This window comes from Notamacropus eugenii, chromosome 6, assembly GCF_028372415.1.
Source record: "Notamacropus eugenii isolate mMacEug1 chromosome 6, mMacEug1.pri_v2, whole genome shotgun sequence".
NCBI classification, from domain to species: Eukaryota; Metazoa; Chordata; class Mammalia; order Diprotodontia; family Macropodidae; genus Notamacropus; species Notamacropus eugenii.
Window position 1 is genome coordinate 351,102,964 of NC_092877.1, and position 21,555 is coordinate 351,124,518.

The 21,555-nt window shown below is 39.0% G+C and overlaps 1 protein-coding gene across 4 annotated transcripts in view; it reads left to right on the forward strand.

The window, feature by feature from the left end:
- Nucleotides 1-21,555, forward strand: part of SPATA16 (spermatogenesis associated 16) — a 319,130-nt gene that overhangs the window by 22,259 nt on the left and 275,316 nt on the right. For all 4 annotated transcript variants that reach the window (XR_011969102.1, XM_072618454.1, XM_072618456.1 and 1 more), the window contains exon 2: nucleotides 20,686-21,321. Coding sequence is in view for 3 of the 4 variants with exons in the window: in XM_072618454.1 (XP_072474555.1) it covers nucleotides 20,704-21,321 (618 nt within the window). In the remaining variant the exon portion in view is untranslated. The remainder of the gene's footprint in view (nucleotides 1-20,685; nucleotides 21,322-21,555) is intronic.

Below are 21,555 nucleotides of genomic sequence, written 5' to 3' on the forward strand. Positions count from 1 at the left end.
ATGAGATCACACGGTTTAGTAACTGACAAAGCCAGGATTCACAAGTCTTTTGATACCCAAAGCCTTTGCTCATTCCATTATGTCACAGAACAATTCTCTTCTTTTTAAGACTTATAACTGACTGAGTGATCCTCTATAATCTCTATTTTTGTGGCAAAGGCCTTGGGAGATAGAGATGTTTTTCTGACTCCCCAAATTTCCAGAGCAGGAGATCTAGCCATCCCAGGAGTGCTATATAAACTGACTGTACCAGTCATTCTCATTGGTGTTGGTGCTGGTGAGGAGAGCAGACATTTACATCTGTACCAATGAGGCTGCTTTCTAAAAGCACTCAGTTGGATAGAGCATCAGATAAAGAGTAGAAGAGTTCTGAGCTTGGGCTCAAGAAGACTAGGATTCAAATCCTGTCTCAGGTACTTTCCATGTGACCCCGGGCCAGTCATTTCTCTGGACTTAGTCTCAATGTCCTCATCTGTCAAGTGGTAATAATAGTAGTGCTAACCTTACAAGGGATGTTGTGAGGATGAAATAAGACATGCAAAGTATTTTTCAAACCTTAAGCTGTTTAAATGTTATTATTATTATTTATTAATATTATTAAAATTATTTTTTCTCTCCTAACCACAATAGATAGAATTTCTCCTTGTTCATACTCTATTCATACCTTCCTTTTGATACTTTGTGCCTCTGACCTTGGATTGGAATTATTTTTGAATGTTTTTTTTCTCCTAGATTTTACAGACCTTTCTATTGGATTAAAATCTCCAGCATGCTGTCTGTCCTCCAGTCTACATCTATGGCTGATTTTATACTCCTCCCTTTCACGCACTCTCAAGTACAGCCCAACATACCCTCTAGATCTTTGCGAAATTTGTCATTCTTTTTCCTCTCCATCAATTGGCCCCCATGTCTTACTGTTCCTTCTTTTTAGACTCCCTACCTAGAGTCTACCTGCCAAAACAAACCCAGGAATTAGGCAAATACAATTACACAACACTTTTCACACAAAATAAAGTCAGATCTAAATAACTGGAACAATATCAGTTGCTCATGGGTAGGCTGATCTAATATAATAAAAAGGACAATTCTACCTAAATTAATTATTCAGTGTCATACCAATTAAACTACAAAAATATATATATTTTATAGAGCTAGAAAAAAATAATTACAAAATGCATCAGAAAGAACAAAAGGTTTAGAATATCAAGGAAATTAACGAAAAGCAACGCAAAGGAGAGTGGTCTAACCACACCAAATATAAAACTGCATTATAAAGCAGCAATCATCAAAACCATTTAGTACTAAGAAACACAAGGCAATATGTTAGGTACACAAGAGACAGTAGTCAATGAGTATAGTAACCTACTATTTAATAAACCCAAAGACTCCAGCTTCTGGAAAAAGAACTCACTATTAGACAAAATCTGCTGAGAAAACTGGAGAATAGTATGGCAGAAACTAGGCACAGACCAACGTTGATCTTACACCATACACCAAGATAAGAACAAAATGGGTTATGTGATTTGACTATAAAGGTTAAACTATAAGCAAATTAGGAGAGCAAGAAATAGTTTTCCTGGCAGATCTGTGGAGAAGGGAAGCATTTATGACCAAAGAAGAGACAGAGAACATTTGTGACCAAACAAGAGATACAGAATGGATCATTTTGATTACATTAAACTAAAAAGGGTTTACACAAACAAGAGTCAATGAAACCAAGATTAGAAGGGAAGCAGAAAGCTGAGAAACAGTTTTTCCAGCCACTATCTCTAATAAAGGCCTCATTTCTAAAATAGAGAACTGTGTCATGTCTGTAATAATAACAAGTCATTCCCAACTGATGAATGGTCTCAGATTATGAACAGGCAATTTTTGGATGAAGAAATTAAAGCAATCTATAGCCATATGGAAAAATACTCAAAATCACTATTGATAAGAGAAATGCAAATTAAAACAAATCTGAGGTACCATATCTCACCTATCAGATTGGCTAACATGAAAAAAGTCAGTATTCTTTCCATTGTCCCCTACAATACTATCAGATAATTAGGATGGGAAGCATGTAAGAGGTGGTCCTTTGGCTGAACCTTGAAGGTCTTACCTCTTATGGGAAGCAACTCCTGATTGGTGAATCAATCCAGCACGTTCATTAAATATCCCCCATCCACCAACCTCTATTCTAAGCACTGACACACTTCACTCTCAAATAATAGTGTGCATACTTAGCTGATACCAGTGTTATGATATGCAGAACTGAATGCAGTAGTACAGAATCCTTTTGTAAAGGTAACAAGAAGTTTCCAATTTATCTAAGAACAGGGCAAGTCACTTTACTTCTGTCTGCCTCCATTTCCTCATATGTTAAATTGAAACAATTGTAGCCCCTCCCTCCCTAGGTTGTTGTGAGGACCAAATGAGAAAATACTTGTAAAGTACTTAGCACGGTGCCTAGCACACAGGAGATGTTACAATAATAAAGGTTTATTTCCTTCCCCTTCTTTCATTTGGAATCCTGAATATGCAATTTTTACGTTCACACGACTGTAAAGGTCCAAACAATGCTATTTGCAAGACAAATCTTTGTGTTTCTAGGTACTGACCAGTTCAGTCAAGTTGCCAAATTAATCTTTACATTTAGGTCCGAGAGTTTTACTCCCCTGCTCAGAAGTCTTCAGTAACCCCCTTCTGTTGCTAAGATAAGATGCAGGCTCCTTGATCCTACATTTAAAGCTCTCCATTTGTTCTCGCTGCCACCATACCTTTCCAGGCTCATTTGACTTATCGCCCCTTCACTCTGCATTCTAGCAAAAATGTCCTGCCATCTGTTGATCCCTGAGCTGAGCCTGATACCTTTCATCTCCGTGTCCTGTGCCTAGAATGGGATCCCCCTTCATCCCTGCCTCTTAGAATCCCCAAGTCACAGCTCAAATGCGACTCAGATTTTTCTCTTTTTTTTCAGGAGCCCCCACAGGTGAATGCTCTCATACTTCTGAGATTCCGCTGTCTACATTTTGTATTTCCTTGTCTGTGTACACAATGTATTCCCTTGGTGGAATGGTAACTGCTTGAAGACAGAAACCATTTTTTTTTTGTCTTTGTATCACCTATGCCTAGTGAAGGAAATAGTACAAAGTAAGAGTCTAACAAATACTTGCTTAGGCTCAATTAAAGTTGTGTCCAGTGTTTCACTGGCATGTGGTATTGTGGGAAGACCACTGAATTAAGAATTATGTAGCTTAGTTTCAAATCTAGGTTCCTCCACCACAGAGCTGTTCAACCTCAATCAATTCATTTCACCTGCGGGAAGAGGATGAGAGTAGGGAGGGGTGAAACTAGATTAAAGCATTCCTAAAGGTCTCTTCTAGCTCTAAAAATTCTATGATTTGTCTTACTTTTTTAATTTTAATATTTAATCATTTAAAAATCTATTGACTTTAAAACTCAAATCTTTTGTCACCTTAATGAGTCAGTTCAATATTATATTTGTGCTTTTTATGAAGTGCAGCACCCCCACCCCACTCCCATTGCCAAGGTAGCCCTATGCTGCTGGTGGAATGAGATTCTGGACTGGAGGAGAGATGATGATGTCACCTTGTATGATTGAAGGGTTAAACTGGTGAGAGAGTTTGGAAGAAGAGGCATGTTTTCCTTCCTGCCCGAGAGAAGACATACCTGGTTCCAGACTCTCTTAGGAGCAGATTTGTGACATATGGGAAGAGCAGGATAGGCTTTGAAAAGCAGACCTGTAAGGAAAGCCGGAACCTCAATATGTTCTGATATTCAGTTTCCCTCCCTAGAGAATTTGGGTTATTTCCCCATTGGGGGAACTCAGACCTCTCTTAGTTGAGCAAGTTCTCATCTCCTATTTAAAAAATTCACTAACTCATTTGTATTTTTGACACATTCCAACCTATATAGCTTCTCTGATTTCTGTTCACTATGGATTTATTCATTTATCTACTCATTATTCACCTTTATAATGATCTTTTGTGTAATTAGCATTGAATGGGAAGTGTTCAAGAGTTTTTAGGAGAGTTACCCTCCCTTTTTATAGGATAGTGGCAGGGATGCCACTGACTTCTGTTCCTGAAAAAAACTGTGCCTCTCATTATTTAATGAGAAGATAGATATAATTCTAGTGTTGCACCTCCTCTCTCAGAGGAAAACAGATCAGCAAGGCTCTTTACCCCTCTAGTTCCCTCCAAAAAAGGAGTCAGTCTTCCTTGCAGAGGGGTAGGCAAGATTCAAGAGATATCTATGCCTGCCATAAGTCATCAGTCTGTACATTGAAGACATCCCACACAGATATAGATGACCTGCATGGACAGTATATTCTCTTACATTTTTGAATATGTTGTCTTCCCCATTATAATATAAGCTTCTAAAAGGCAGGGACTCCTTTCGCTTCTTGTATTCCTGGCACTTAGCCTAGTACCTGGCACTTGATAAGTGTTTAATAAATACTTATTGGTTGATTTTTTTTTTAATTAAAGGTCTTTTGACTTTAAGTAAACAGGGACCAGGAAAAAAGACCTACAAAAATCTTCATTTAGTTGGCAACTTAAGTTGTACTATCAGTCAATTCTTCTATTACATTAGAAGTTTTTATTCCTTGTTGCTATGTAATGACAGCCAACAGAAAAAAAAAAAACAATTCTAATGGCATTGAAGGTTTGGAGAAGTGAAAGCACAAGTGAAAACAAGAAAAATCAATAATCTGGCATAACTGTCAGTTTGATTCAGCAAACACTTATGTACCTGTTGTTTTTAGTGGAAAGAGCTCTAGACTTGAAATCAGATCTTCATTTCAATGCCATTTCTGATACTTAACTACCTGGTGTGACTTGGGACAAGTAACTTTGTGTCTCTGGGCACAATTTCTTTAGATATGAAATGAAGGCTTTAGACTGGATCACTTCTAGAGAAATCCACAGAACACAAAGGAATAGCAGTAAAAAAAAAAAATGAAGTTGGGGACTCCTGTTAGAAACCTGGAGTCATAAACTCTCAGATACCACCAAAATCCTGAGTATGCTTTGGTAGATTTCTTGTTTGATGTGTTGGGCTTATAGAAAAAGAAATATATTATTTGGCACCATTTGATATGATGTCACCCAGTTCCCCTTTCAAGCACAAAGTTCACAAGGCTTAGGGAATGAACAGGTTTCTTTACAATTAAGAAAAGAACAAATAATATACCGAATAGAACTCCTGTAAAAGCACAATATCTGTCTATTGGCACAATAGCTGTTTGCCTCAGTTTCCTCATCTGTAAAATGGGATAATAATAGTGCTTACTTCCCAGGATTGTCATGAACTTGTAGAGCATTTAGCATAATGCCCGGCACATAATAAGCACTATATAAATGTTAGCTATTATTTTTAGCATTTATTAATATCCATGATTGGGAGCATGCCTGGGGGAATCCAAGTTCCCCCAGAGAGAGAAAAATATTTTATGGTATACACTCCAGATGAATGACAAGACACATATCTAACATCAAAAGCAAAAAAACAACCACAATATACCCTCTCTCCCTCCCCAACTAGTTTTAAATTTAAAACCTGCTTTTTTCTCTGAGGTATTATCTGTGAAGATCTAGTGAGCAGTGTACTTAAGGATGAGTCACAAGATAGGTGCTTTAGACCTTTTTCTCCAGATGAGTTGTGCAATTCTCTGCAAGCAAAGCACTTAATCACATTATACTTGTTTTCTCATTTGGAAAATGGGGATAGAAATAACTACGATCTTGTAGGTTGTGAGTTAAATAGTATTTGTAAAGGAAGCTGAAACTCTTGGAATTAAGAGCCATATCAATAGAAGATGGAATTATGTTTGTGTACTGGACCAGAGTGAAATTCTCAGCAAAAAGATAAATTAGCATTTTTCTCCATACCTCTACACGTCAGAACTACTTAAGTAAATAGAAACTTAGGCCAGTTTTCAGTAGGTGGAAAAGAGCTTTTTGCAAAGATTCAGAGCAAAATTTGAACTTTTTCTCAAGATACACATGAATTTGGCAGGCTTGCCACCTTTCTGTTAATGGAAGAAATGTGGCCAAAAGTCTCAGGAGAACATTGAAACCATACGTCCTCTAATTTCTGCCACCTGCCAAAGCACCCAAATTATTGTTTCAGCAATCATATTTGATGAAAGGTTTTAGAAGACACATTCATTAAGGATACTCTTGCTGTATCAGCAGAGACCACACTTATAAAATGTCAATTTATACCATAGTCACTTTATAAAGATTAGAAAAACCCCACCCCCCATGAATAACCCATACTTTATGTCAGTCATAAACTTGACTACTAGAATAAGCTAAAACACTAAATTATTTTCCCCATGGTTACTAGCCCCTTTATTACCTTAGTACATATATGTCTGTAATTTTTATTCTGTTTAAGCACCACCCCCTACTTGAAGCTTTCTCTTGGATTCATTTTTTTAATTTATTATTTATTTTTTAACATTCTTTTCCTTTCAAATTTTGAGTTCCAAATTCTCTCCATTCCTCCCACTCCTTCCATCCCCACTGAGAAGGCAAGCAATATGATATCAATTATACATTTGAAATCATGCAAAACAAATTTCCATGCAAGCTATATTTGAAGCTTTTTTTGATCCTATTCCTCCCCCCCAGCTGCTAGTGCTTCCCCTCTCAAAATTACCTTGTAGAGATTTTTAAGTATATTTTATGCATCCTACATATATTCTGCTGTCTCTCCTAACACAATGTAAACTCTGGGAGGGCAAGGACTGCTTGCTGTTTCTTTTTATTATCTGTAGCACCTAGAACCATGGCTAGCATCTAGCTGATGCTTGATGAATGCTTCTTGACTAATTGAGTAATCATTGCATCTACCCAGAGCATGGGTACTATCTCATTTTTGGTTTTATATCCTTAAAACCACCTAAAACAAAGCCTGGCACATAGTAGGGCTGAATATTTTTTGAATTGGATTCAATTTGTAATATCTCCACTGTCTCCAACAAACACTAAAAATGAGATCCTGGCCCTTAATAAATATTGCTATTTTTAACTGATTAAGAAGAGTAAACTATTCAAATAGCAAAATGAAAGCCATGTGCTTCAGTTTTGAGGTAAGTTACCAGAATCATTACCAAAAAATTTAAAAAGCTAATTTTTGTAAGCTGTTTACTTTCACTTGGGTAAATGAGAATATGCTGGCTTGTTGGGTTATCATCTAAATTTCTGGACTGTGGTGAAGCAAACAGGATTTTGAATCTTACTTGAATTGTGGAATAGAACAGAATTTGCTTCTTGGATGTCTGTGGGAATGATTGTATTGCCTGTTGAAAAAAAGCAAGCATTTGAGAGCTTAGAAGAATTTTTTCTGGGTCTTTCCCTATTAATCACAATTCACAACAATGACATTCTCTTTCCAGGTGCAGTTGTCATGAAGGTCTCATAACTGTGACTGTGTGGCCTAATGCTAACAAGTAGCCAGTAATTGACATCATGTCCTTTGATTGGACAAATCTGCTACCCATCCCTATCAAAACTTAATGACCACAGTCATAGCTCCCTTGGAATTAATCACATTTATGGTAGAAACCTGTCATAATTATAACTGAAACCCGATTAAAAATCCTACCACAGAGTTGTTAAGACCCCATGTCTTTTCTCAACTAAGTTTACTTAGCATACATTTACCGTTAGGTGAAAATCTTCATTGTTACTATTGCTAAGCAAACTAATGCCAGAATCAGAGAATTCTGTAGTTGGAAGGCACATGGAATCCTTTAGTTCAACCCATACCAGAAATAGAACCTCCACCACAATACACAACTAGCAGCTGTCTCTCCAGATTTTGGTTAAAGACCTCCAGTGAGGAAGAACCCACTCCCTCCTTGCAAGAAGGTGCTCTCCTTTGGTATAGCTCTAATTATTAGGACATCTTGATATTGAGTTTAAATCTGCCTCTTTATAAACATTGATCCACCCATTGATCATAGGTCCACTATCTTTGGGAACAAATGAACTGCTCTTCTCCCAAATAATCCTTCAAATACCTTAAGACAACTCTATTGTACCTTTTCCTTCTGCTGATCTCACATGACATAAACCTTCTTCATCCACAGTGTTTTCTTTCAGATATTTTCTAGCTTTTAGTCCTTCCTAAAATAAGTTTCCTAAAACTGAATACCATGACTCCAGATGTAGTGTGACCAGAGCAGAAAGCAGCAGACCCCCCACCTGAAGCAACTGGTGGAATGTAGATGGAATACTGGACCTTGAGTCAGGAAGATCAAGTCCAAATCCACCCTCAGATACTTGCAAGTATCTGCAGTCCGTGGACGAGTTACTTAGCCCTGTTTGCCTCAGTTTCCTCAACCATAAAATGGAGTTGATAACAGCAGCATCTACCTCACAGGGTTTGTTGTGATGATCAAAGGAGATATTTGAAAGGCACTTAGCACAGAGCCTGGCACATAGTAGGTGCTATATAAATGCTTATTCCCTTCCCTCTCTTTCCACCCTCAATTTTTCCTGTACATACACTGTTGCCTCAGATTATATTGCTTGTAGTTTTTACCACTCCCCACTCCATCCTTTCCTTTCCCCAGGCTAAGCATCCCAATTTCTTTCAGTTGGTCCTCATAGGTCAAGAACTTGAGATCCTTCACCATCCTGGCTGCCCACATAGGGGTGCTGTCCAAAGTACCCAGAACTGAACATAATACTCTAGGTGTGGTCTGACCAGGGTAAAGTACAAAGAGGACTCTCTCATCATTCCTCAGAGCTATGTTTCTCTTACTTCAGTCCAAGACTACAAATTTTGCTTTTTTTCTCTCAGGGGTTGGGGGATAACCATACCCTTTCAAAGGACAATGCAACTTTTAAAATAGGATTTTCTTAATCTTTTTGTGTCTTGGACCCCCTTGGTAGTGTGGGGAAGCCTATAGATCCCTTCCTAGGATACTGGGGTTTTTTTTAATAATTTATTTCTTTTTTAGTTTTCAACATTCACTTTCAAAAGATTTTGAGTTCCAAATTTTCTCTCCATCTCTCCCTTCCACCCACCCCAAGAGAACATGCATTCTGATTACCTCTTGCCTGAATCTGCCCTCCCTTTAATCACACCTCTCCCTTCTCTCATCCCTTTCCCCTCTATTTTCTTGTAGGGCAAGATAGATTTCTATAATCCATTGCCTGTATGTCTTATTTCCCAGTTACAAGTAAAAACAATTTTTAACATTCATCTTTAAAACTCTGAGTTCCAATTTCTCCCTCCCCACTCATCCCCTCTAAAAAGGTATGCAATTCAATATAGGTTATACATGTGTAGTCATGCAAAACACTTCCATAAGAATCATGATGTAAAAGACTAACCATAATTCCCTCCGTCCTAACCTGCTCCCCATTTATTCTGTTCTCTCTTAGGAACCCACCCCTCCTCAAAAACATTCACTTCTAATTACCTCCTCCTCTCATTTTTTCTCCCTTCTATCATCCCCCACTCCTCACCCACTTATCTCCTCCCCCCCACTTTCCTGTAGTGTAAAATAAATTTTCATACCAAATTGAGTGTGCATGTTATTCCCTCCTTAAGCCAAATCTGATGAGAGTAAAGTTCACTCTTTCCCTCTCACCTTCCACCTCTTCTCCTCCATTGAAAAAGCTTTTTCTTGCCCTTTTTATGTGAGATAATTTAGCCCATTCTATTTCTCCCTTTCTCCTTCTCCTAATATATTCCTCTCTCATCCCTTAATTTTACTTTTTTAGATATTATCCCTTCATATTCAATTCACCGTATCCACTGACTATATGTATATAATCCCTCCAACTACCCTAAAACTGAGAAAAGTCTCAAGAGTTACAAATATGATCCTTCCATGTGGGAATGCAAATAGTTCAACTTTAGTAAGTCCCTTATAATTTCTTTTTCCTGTTTACCTTTTCATGATTTTCTTGATTCTTGTGTTTGAAAGTCAGTTTTTCTCTTCAGCTCTAGTCTTTTCATCAAGAACGCTTGGAAGTTCTCTATTTCATTGAAGTTCCATTTTTCCCCTGAAACTCAATTCTGCTGGGTAAGTGATTCGTGGTTTTAGTCCTAGCTCCTTTGAACTCTGGAATGTCATATTCCAATCCCTGTGATCCCTTAGTGTAGAAGCTGCTGGATCTTGTGTTATCCTGATTGTGCTTCCACAACATTCATATTGTTTCTTTCTGGCTTCTTGCAATATTTTCTCCTTGACTTGGGAGCTCTGGAATTTGGCTGTAGTATTCCTAGGAGTTTTCCTTTGGGGATCTTTTTCAGGAGGCAATTGCTATATTCTTTCAATATCTATTTTACCCTTTGGTTCTAGAATATCAGGACAGTTTTCATTGATAATTTCTCAAAAGATGGTGTCTACGCTCTTTTTTGATCCTGACTTTCAGGTAGTTCAATAATTTTTAAATTTTCTCTCCTGGATTTTTTTTCCAGATCAGTTGTTTTTCCAGTGAGATATTTCACATTGTCTGTTATTTTTAGTTCCTTTGGTTTTGCTTTATAATTTCTTGATTTTCCATAAAGGCATTAGCTTCCATCTGCTCCATTCTAATCTTTAAGGAATTAATTTCTTCAGTGAGCTTTAGGGCCTCCTTTCCCATCAGGTCAATTCTACTTTTTAAGACATTCTTCTCCTCATTGGCTTTTTGGATCTTTTTTGCCATTTGGGTCAGTGTTTATTTTAAGTTGTTATTTTCTTTAGCATTCTTGAGTCCCCTTTAGCAAGCGGTTGACTTGCTTTTCATGATTTTCTTGCATTGCTCTCATTTCTCTTCCCAATTTTTGCTCTGCTTCTCTTACTTGATTTTCAAAATCTTTTTTGAACTCTTCCATGGCTTGAGACAAATATTTTTCTTGGAGGCTTTGGATGTAGGAGATTTGACTTTGTTGTCTAATTCTGGTGGTATGTTTTGGTCTTTCTTGTCATCAAAGTAAGATTTTGTAGTCTGATTTTTTTTTTGGTTTTTGCTCATTTCCCCAGCCATTTATTTGAATTTTGAGCTTTTTATCAAGGTAGTTCTCTGTTCCAGTGTGGGGAGGTGTACTGTCAGCTGCTCAATCCCCCCACAATCTACGAGCCTAGAGCTCCAGAAACAGCCACCACCTCTGCCTTTCCTGTGGAGCTGTGGGCGCCCTCCACCCTCCCCCCTACCACCTTGGGATTAGGGCCAGACCACTCAAATCTCTCACACAGTTCTGACAGGTTTTTTTCACTGACCTTCCAATTTGTCCTCAGTGTTTTGGGGTTGTGAAGTCTGGAAACCACCACAGGTGCCAAGGATTCAGTCCCCTGAGGTCTGCTCAGGTCCCATCCATGCTAGTGCACTGGACTGCATTCTACTCCCAGTGCAGCTCCATAGATGCTTTCTGTCAACCTTCCAGGCTGTCTTGGGCTGGAGATTGGCTTCACTCTATCATTTTGTGGGTTCTGGAGCTCCAGAATTTGTTTAAAATCATTTTTACAGGTATTTGGCTGGGCTTGGGGGGAGAAATCTAGCAAGTCTTTGCTTCTATTCTGCCATCTTGGCCCCACCCCACCCCCAAAATACTATTTTTAAATGCATAAAATTAAAAAATAGAATTACAAAGCTAATAGTTAGCAAAATAGGTAGTTTATAGGTTATCTATGGAGGACTTCTGGTGTAAGGACTCGCTCATCCCTTTTCAGGGCTTCTCATCCACCTTTGATGTCCACCTGGCACTCAATTCTCACCTGTAGCTCCAAGAAGCTGTAGAATACACAGCATCCACACTCCAATAAAACTGTCTGGACATATGGGTTAAACTAGTTGAGGACATCCAAACATGTCAATAAGTAGAAACTCCCAAGCACATGAAGACCTTCCCCTGCTGAAATGAACAGATGAAAACAATTTGTTCCAACAGCCATGAAGGTGACTGAAGCAGGCTCTGTGGAGCAGTTAGGGCTTGGTCAGACATCAAAAATGCCAAGGTCATCTACTCCCAGACCATTACCCTTCCTTTGTCCTGACACTGAACCTCTCTGACTCTGGAAGAGAGACTGACGCTAATGACTTTGCCCAAGTCTGCCTCACTTAAATTCAGTTCACTCACAAGTCAATACATCACCCCATGATGTTATATTGGTCCCCTTAGAAAATAAAGGAAGACAAAAACAGGCTAGCATTTACATAGCACTTTAAGGTTTACAAAGCACTGCAATTGGGGCCAATTATATTGACATACAATTTTCAAAAAAATTCTACATTCCTAGCACTCATATTAAGAAACCCTGAAAAATGGCAGGTCCTTTAAAAAAAAAAAAGGCAAGAAGGTTAGATGTGTAATGTTTACAAATTCTTCTTGGGGAGGGGAGGATCTGGTTTCATCAGGAAAGGAAACTCCCGGTATGTTAGCTTCTCTTCTAGGGCTGATCAGCAACCTCCCTATAACTTGGAGTCATAGAATATTGTGCCAGAGAAAAGCCTTGAGCCTATATTCTTTTGGCTCAGGGTTGGTGCTCTATCTTCTCTACCAGGTTGCCTCTCAGAACAGATTTTTTAAAAAATGCATGTGGATCATGTTGATCCACCACCCTAGGAGGAAAGCTTTGGCAAGATCCTGCTATGTATGTCTTAGCACACATCCTGAGTTAAGGGGCTGGTGTAATTATAACCCAGTTGTCTTCCCTGTCAAGGATATACAAGCCCATGTGGATGCTTGTAAAAAAGACTGAACCACACCAGTTCCTTCACACAAAGCCAGGTGCAATGCTAAACCCTAACAAGGAGGAAGTTTCTCCGAAGGAATATCTCCCATAGCTACAGGAACTCAACAGCAGGTTAAAATTAGATTTTTCTCTTTTTTTTTTTTTTTGAGGAATGAAAACCATAGCAACTGTAATGTTGCATTTCTCCTACAGTACATTTAAAATGGTCTCTCTCTTCTCCTCCAACTGTCTATCCATATTTGAGCAGCCTATTTCAACAGCAAGTCCAATAAGTAAACTGGCTTTCTCCATTGAGCCGCCATGAAAACATTTGTATCTTTCCAGTTGTAAGGCCTTGCCATCTGCTTCTCTTCCCTCCCCCAACCCAGGGGGGCCCAAAGCTTGGTTGCACAAGCCAAACAAACCCTTTCTTGAAAGTGTACTAAGTAAATTTAAAAGGCTGCCCCCTGAAAATGATAGAAAATTATCACCTGCTCTTCTCCTGTATTTTTCTCCATTAAATTGTTTGGAGCTTTTAAAAAATCTCTTGATACCTGCAAAAGTTTGGGGTTTTTATGGTGTATTTCTAAGAAGAAATTCATAACATGGCCTTCTAAACCAAAGGATGGGCATTTTTCCAAGCATCTATAAGCCAAAAGATTTCTTTGATAAAGATAATGATTTTTAATGGTTTTTCCCTAAAAGTATTTTTTTATTGAGGTAATGATTAAAGTGGACCTCAGTGCAGCCAGAGCATGTCTCGATAGCACTGATTAATGCTGGGTTAATCGCATTGATCGTTCACCAAAAAAGAAGAAAAAAGAGCCTGAAATTGCATTGATGCTGAGTTCATTGGAAATGTTGAAGGACAAAGTGACCCTTGCTCATGGCTAAAAAGTGAAATGTCAAAATGTTTTAGGTTGTACTTTCTCAGAGATAGGTCACATTTGGACACCTCTGTTTTTATTATGTAATTTTACATCAGAAGCACCTTATGGTAAACGACTATAATAACATTATGGTCAGTATATACAAGCTTTATGAGTTAAGACAAAGGAATCGTTCTTCTATCTTGATGTGAGAGTTTCTGAACCCCATTAGCTCTTGCCTAAACAGTAGTGCTCAGTTGGACTAAAAGAAAAGAGGAACCAAATTTGAAATGGCAATCACCGTACATGGTTTCATTCATATCTCTCTCTTTCTTCCACTCCCTTTCCTTCTCTGTTTCTTTTTTTGCATTTTATAAAATTTTTTAAAATATATCAATTTTTTCATTTAGAACATTTATTAAACGCATCAGCATTTCATTGTATAAAGAATAAAAGAGGATTCTTGTAAATGAAACTGTCAGCTTCCATTGTGAAAAATTTGCTTATTGTTTTTCAAGTGTATATTAAATTTAACACTAGAAATAAATGACCCTGTTTGTTTGAGATTCAGATCCTTTCTGCACACACGTCTGCTGTCCTCTGTGTAATTGTTAATTTCATTCGCGGATGGTTTCTTTTGTCTTTTGTTTATTTGGTTTTTTCCCATCACTATGGGAGATCTGCACACCCATCCAAGAACAATGCTTCAGTCAAGAGGACTGAAGAGGCTGTGGGTAAGGAGATGACCACAGAGTAGAGAGTGAGGTGAAGCACCCCTAAGGCTTTCCTGGAGAGGTAGTCACCAACCAGGAGATTTGGGCCCTATATATACAGTATGTATATAAATATATTCATACAAGATACATACAGCATGGATGGAAGGTAAGCTTAGAACAGGAGCTCTTAACCTCCCTTTGTGTAGTCTGGTGACAGTAATAGACCCCTTCTCAGAATGATGGTCTTTTTTTAATAATTAAAGGAAATCTTAATTTTCAATGAGATGATAGCAAAAATGGAGGAGTAGTTTATTTCCCGATCTAGCTCCCAGATGCAGGATAAAAACTTTCTGCTTTAGATTGTAAGGTACTAACAGCTGGACTGGGAGGGAGAGGTGAAAGTGGTGGGAGGCTTCTGCTGAAGGTGGCATTCAAGCTGATCTTGAAGGAAGCCAGTGATTCTGAGAAGGGAGAGCACTCCAGACATATCATATAACCTATGGCAAGGCACAGAGACAGCAGAGAGAGTAAGGAAGCTGTGTGAGGAAACAAGTAGGCTAGTATGGCTGCTCCATAGAAAGGAGGAAAAGTGTAAGAAGATCAGAAAGTTAAGAATGGGTCTGATTGTGAAGGGCTTTAAAAAGTGGAGGACTTTATATATTTCATGCTGGAAGGAATAGGAAGCTCCTGTTGTTTATAGAGGAGATGGCTAACATGATCAGATCTTTGCTTTAGGAAAATTACTTTGGCAAGCAACTGTGTGCAGGGATACTTGAGGCAGGGAGACCCTTGTGGAGGCTGTTGTAATATTCCAGGTGAAGGGTAATCAAGGCCAGAACGAGGGTTCAGGCTGTTTGAGGAAAGAGAAGGGGAAATGAAATATAGGAGAGACTTCTGAAGTAGAATAACAAGATTTAGTGACTGATTACACATACGGAATCTGGAAGGATGATGGTATCCTCAGCAGTAATAGGGAAGCTGAGGGAAGGAGTAAGTTTAAGGGAAAAGATAATGAACGAGTTCTGTTTTGGACGTGTTGAGGCTGAAGTACCTGGGTACCATCTGTAACAACAGGTAGTGAGCAGTTCAGTACTATTGATCAGGAGAGAGACTGGGGATGGATATATTAATGTGGAAATCATTTGTATAGAGCTGAGTGAATCCAGGGGAGCTAATAAGATTACCCAGTGTAGAGAGTTAAGAGAAGAGACCCAGGAAGAGCCTTGGAGGACACTCATAGTCAGTGGGAATGATATGGCTAAAGATTCCACAAAGGGGACAAAGAAAGTTAAGTCACACAGGTAGGAGGAGAAGAAAGAGAAAGTTGTATGATAAAACTCAGAGAAGGAGAGAATACCCAGGAGGAAAAGATGACCAACAATATCAGTGCTACAGAGAGATCAGGAATGGGGAGTATTGAGAAAAGATCATTAGTTTCAGTAGTTAAAAGATCATTGGTAATTTTGGAGTGTTGACAACTAAATGATGACACAAACCTAGATTGCAGAGGCTTTAGAAGACAGTGAGAATGAACTCTGAGTGCAGAATGAAGAATATTTTTTTCACCTTTTTTCCTTGCTTTTTTCAACATGCATGGCTAATATGGAAATATGCTTTTCATGACTTCACATGTATAATGAATATTATGATGATTGCTTTTTTTGATGGATGGGAAAGGAGCGAGAAGGGAGGGGTGGATTTGGAACTGAAAATAAAAATATAAAGAAGTTTTTCTTTTTATTTTGCATAATGGCAAGTTTCCACCTTTCTTAGCTTTCCAAAGCAAAGAAGGAGGATGAGGAGGAAACAGAAGGAGGAGGAAATAGAAGCACCCCAATTAGACCATTTTTTCAAGGATTTTATCTGTGAAGGGAAGTCTCAGGGTGATGACTATCAGGGGTGACAAGGATCTACTGAGAAATTTTTCAGATGGTAAATGTTTTTAGTGTTTTTAAGAAACATAGAAGGAGCCTATAGAATGGTAGAGACTGAAAATTTGAGAGAGAGACAGACAGAGAGAGAGACAGAGAGAGACAGAGACAGAGACAGACAGAGACAGAGAGAGAGAGAGAGAGAGAGAGAGAAGATAATAGTGGAGGCAGTCTGTTGGGGAAGGAGAGAAGGGATAGGATCAAGGATGCATGTGGAGGCTTTGGCAAGGACATGTAACATCTCCTCACTGTGTGCATGTGGGGAGGCAGTATATAAGCCAATTGGAAAATCTAGAGGAGACCTTTCAAAGGTCTTCTCTTAACTGATTTGTTTTATATATTTTTGCAGTGTGTTACTGGTAATTTTTTATCTCTGGGTAAATTCTGAGTACTCCACGCTCCATACCCCAAATTATGATATAGAACCATGAAAAAGCTTTTTTTGAATGTGTCCTTTACGTGGAGGCAGAACACAGGGGTTTAGTTCCCAACTCTTCCAGCCACCATCCATGTGACCTTGGAAAAGGCTATCATTTATATAGTAGCTTGATACAGCTCTAAAAGGTTTGCAAAGTTCTTTGCATGTTATCTCATTTGAGTCACATGATAGCCCTAGAAGGTTGGTGCTATTATCATGCTCATTTTACAGATGAAAAAAGTGAGGCCAAGTGACATGCTTAGGGTCACATAGCCAGTAAGTACCTGAGTTAGAATTTGACCTCCCTTTCTCTCAAAGCCAACATTCCATCCACTGTGATACCTAAGTGCCCATCAATTACCTAACTTCTCTGGTCCTCAGTTTACTCCTATGTAAAAATACAAAGATTGGATCAGACTTTTGAGGTCACTTCCAGCTCTCTATATCCAATGTTCTGGACCCAATACATAAACTTTTTGCTGTAATGTAATGTACAAAGAAGAGAATAAACTTGGCGTATGTTACCTGAAAATTCACATTTATAGAATTGTGAGGTCCCCTTGGACCACGAGTTATCATATTTATCTCTGCATCTCTGCCAATAGCGAGTCATCAACTTAGCCCACATTTTGGTCCCAGTCCCATGGAAGGTGGAAGAGAGATTTTAGAACCAGGATTACCAAGGGTGTGGATTTTATAAAAAGTGGAGTATATCACTGAACACACTGAACAGCTGTGTGCTGTGTTGAGATCTGTAACAATTGAACCCTCACCAGGCCAAGACTTCCCAAGTCTTAAAGGTGAGCAGAATTCAGAGGAGGAGAAAAAGTTTACAAGAAAATACGGAGATTAATAGAAAAATAGGAGTGTCCAAAGCAAAACACTACTGGGGTGATATGTAGACTGTACATTTCTTCATATTATGAAAGTACTGTGATATTCTGCAAGCCCCAAGGATGGACATATTTTATAATATTTGGGGATGTTTTTTCGAAATAATGCAAGTCAATGGAAAAAAATGTTTTCTATAAATAACATCAGAATTATGGCAGGCCAAGGTTGAGCTAATGGGTGGTGATAGACAAACAAAAGGAAAGAGCATCAGGAAAACATTAAATAACTATTCAAAAGCAGAAATGCTCGGATGTGGCCAAGAATAAGGCAATCTTTTTACTACCTTGTTAAATGTAACATGTTTTTGAAAATTGCGGGAAAGAATTTCATGGTTTCACATAAAGTGATCCTTTATTGGTTTTTGTGTATTAAAATGCTTGTGATTGTAATAAGTTACAAATATAACATTCTATATTAATATATATTACATTCTATGTAATGATCATATTGATATAATAACATGGTCAGCTGCATAGTGCAGTGGATAGAGTGCCAGATCTGGAGTAAGGAAGGCTCATCTTCATGAGTTCAGACCTGGCCTCTGCAACATTAGCTGTGTGACCCTGGGCAAGTCACTATACCAGGTTTGTCTCATTTTCCTCATCTGTAAAATGAGCTGGAGAAAGAAACGGCAAACCACTCCACTATCTACCAAGAAAACCTCAAATGGGGTCACAGAAAATTGGACACGACTGAACCAGCTGAACCAGTTAATAGCATGTAACTATAATATCTTAACAAAACAAAAATAAAATTGTGTAAAAACAAATTTTTTAAAATCATAGCAAAACTATTCATTAGAATTCCTGGGAGTTTTGTTCTTCTTTTAGAGATACATCTGTTTTAGTTATGAGCGGAGAACCTCATTGTCCAGACCACATATTTGATCCCATCGTTCTTCAGATGGCTTTAATTAAAAGGAGAGGTGGAAGATATTCCCAGATGTGGTGTTCATTGTTTTCCTTCATATACTCTGCATTCTGGCCAAATGGTTCCTTTCCTTTCCTCTCCTTTCTCTAATGTTGCTACACAGGCTGACCTCTGTGCCTGGCAGTCCGTCTTCATCTCTGCTTCTAAGCTCAGCCCACAAGCCATGTCCAGTACAAGGCCATTTCTCCGACTCAGATGCTCCAGCCTGTTTTACCTTGTGTTTACTTTGGAGTTGTCATATTCTTATATGTGTACATATCTCCCATCAGTAGAATGAAAACTCTCTGAAGACAGAGATATCTTTATTTCCCCAGAATCTCATTCAATGCCCACCACATACCAGTCACTTAACAGATGAGTGTTGAATAAATGAAAGCAGTAATGCAATGGTTTAACTCCATTAGAATATCTAGAGTCTTGGAAGGCAAGAATTGTTTTTTTTTTCTTTTGTCTTTGTGCCTGGCATATAGTAGGTACTTAATAAATGCTGGTTGCATTGGGTTAGACTGGACTAGAAGAAGCCCTCCAGTGTCAAAGTTCTGGCTTTTTTTGAAGGGTCATCCTAAGCAAACTTCAGATTTCCAACTCTCAAGCATTTAAAGACTACTTGAGAGTTCAATTTAGGTCAAGTGACTGAACTCCTGCCACCTCTATCTCTCAGCTTTCTAAGTCGTGACATTTTTCTAAAGGGCAACAACTCCTGTTTGGAAGGGAGGAGAAACCCGTGCACCAGAGAAAGACAGAGACCTTTTATCTAACGTTGATGTGTCAGTCATCTGTTCTTTCCCTTCCTCTTTTGGTATGTCTTAATAAAAAGAACATTGGGCAAGGAATCCAAAAACCTTTGTCCTAGAACTAACTGCGATGGCTCTCTGATATTGTAGTCCAATAACTTGAACTCTCTGGGTCAGTTTTCTGATCTGTAAGGTGGGGATAGGAAAGTGGTGAGAATCAGGTGAGATCCCTGGAAAGACTTCAAAAAGCTGTCCCATACTATAGTAATGATGATTAATGGAGAAGGGCCACAGTGTATCCCCAGCACCTGGCACATATTACCTAGCACATAGTACATACTTAACGTTTGCTTGTTGATTGATTGGCCCCAAAGTACTGTCATGTAACTCTGAAGCAGAGAAAATACACCAAACCCTACAGTGGAAAGAGCACTGACCTTGGAGTCAGATGGATTCAGAACCCACTTCTGACGTTATCTGGATCATCTTGACCAAGTCTGTTAGCTTCCCTTGTTCTCAGTTTCTTCATCTGTAAAATAAAAGAGTTAACTAAACAAGTTCAGATTCCACCCCCCCCGCCCCAATCACACTTACTACCTGGGTGATCTTGGGCAAGTGAACCTCTTTCATCTACACCACAAAAGGACTAGACTACATGGCCTCCTAAATACCTTCCATCTCTGGATCTATGATCCTATGTCCATAGGAATAACCTTTCTCATTTCAAAAACAATTGTGATTTCTGGCAGTGTTTCCTGTCTGTGTGACATCACAGTTTCCACTTGCATATAGCATACTGGATGGCAAGCATTTCTACATGTTAGCATTCTAAGATAACAATGTGGGCTTATGCTTAAGCATTAACATGAAACTCAAGGTCAAGTGCCTTCCACTTGAAGATAAATAAATTAATAAATAAATTAGACCGAAAAAAGGGGAGACTGTTCTGAAAAATGGTGTTTAAAGCTGTGTAAAATTAACATTTTCATTATTAATGGAAAAATGAGGGAGGAAAATCTGTTTCCCATATTTCTGGAAGTCTTTCATTGGCACCAGCTGTGGCTAAGAGAATTCTTTCTCCTCCAAAGCCTATTATTCAGGTGAGTAGTGTATTTTATAATGAGTTCTAGGCCACCTGCCTTTGTGAGGAAATTAATATCAAGATGGATATTTTGTCTTTTTTTCCCTCAGTGGATGTGCCTAAGATCTTTCCATTTGGTGCATCTCTGCACCCCATAAAAATGAACAGTAGATGTTGTTATTTGGCTATGGATGACTATTTAAAGACCTTTTCCAGAACATATTTCTGAAAACAACTTCTTAAGGGTTTTTTTTTATTATTGAAACATATAAGGCAGCAAAAGCTATAGCCAGAGGTTTTCATCAAATGTGATTACCTATGATGAATAAAGCAGTAGGCTTAAGTGCGTTGTGTCAGTGGTTCAGATGGATGGACAGTGTTAACCTGTTTTTAACAACTCTTCCTTCCCAATTCTAAATAGGAATATTGAAGAAATCTGATGGATTCATGGAGCAACAGGAGTCTAGAGAATGCTGGGAACAGGACCTGCCACGATCAGCTGGCACTGAAAATGAACATGAGTAAGAAAATTGTGACGCTTGCCAGCCCTGTCCATGCCCTGGACATGCCCCAGGAAATGAAGAAAAGCTACCCCTTCGAGAAGCAGGGGGAGATGGGGAGTGAGCGGGCCAAGATGATAAAGACCTTGAAAGAAAAGCAGAGTGGTGAACTGGACAGAGCTGGGCTCAAGAGAAGGACCGAGAGTGAGGAAAAGCCTCCACTGATGAAGAGAGAAGCCCGGGTCACTGAGCTGGAGAGCCAGCTGATGACTCTGCCTCTGCCTCACATCCCTCTAAAGAACATAATGGATGTGGAAATGAAGCTGGTCTACATCGATGAGGAAGACGTCACCTATGAGTTTGTGGAGTCACTGGTGTCCACTGGCTCGCCAGCCACCTGTCAGGCGGCTGAAATAGTGAACTCTCTGAACGCGCCTCATTTCAGCTTTCTGCCCCAGATCGACAAATGGCTCCAGGTCGCCCTAAAGGATGCCAGCACCTGCTACAGACAGAAGAAATATGCCATTGCAGCAGGGCAGTTCAGAACAGCCCTTGAGGTATGAGAATTAAGAAACCGCACATCAGTGATGGAGGGTGGCAGAGGGGAGGAGATTGTCATGGCCCATAGTAGTTCAGAGGTCATCAAAATGAGCCAAGATAAATGTTTGATGTGGCCAGGACTGTGAGGGGTGCTGTCCATATACATCCCATTATGTATAGCTGCAAATTGACAAGCATGATGATTCAGGAGAGGGAGGGCGGCAACCTAAAATTAGAAAGACCCAGGTTTA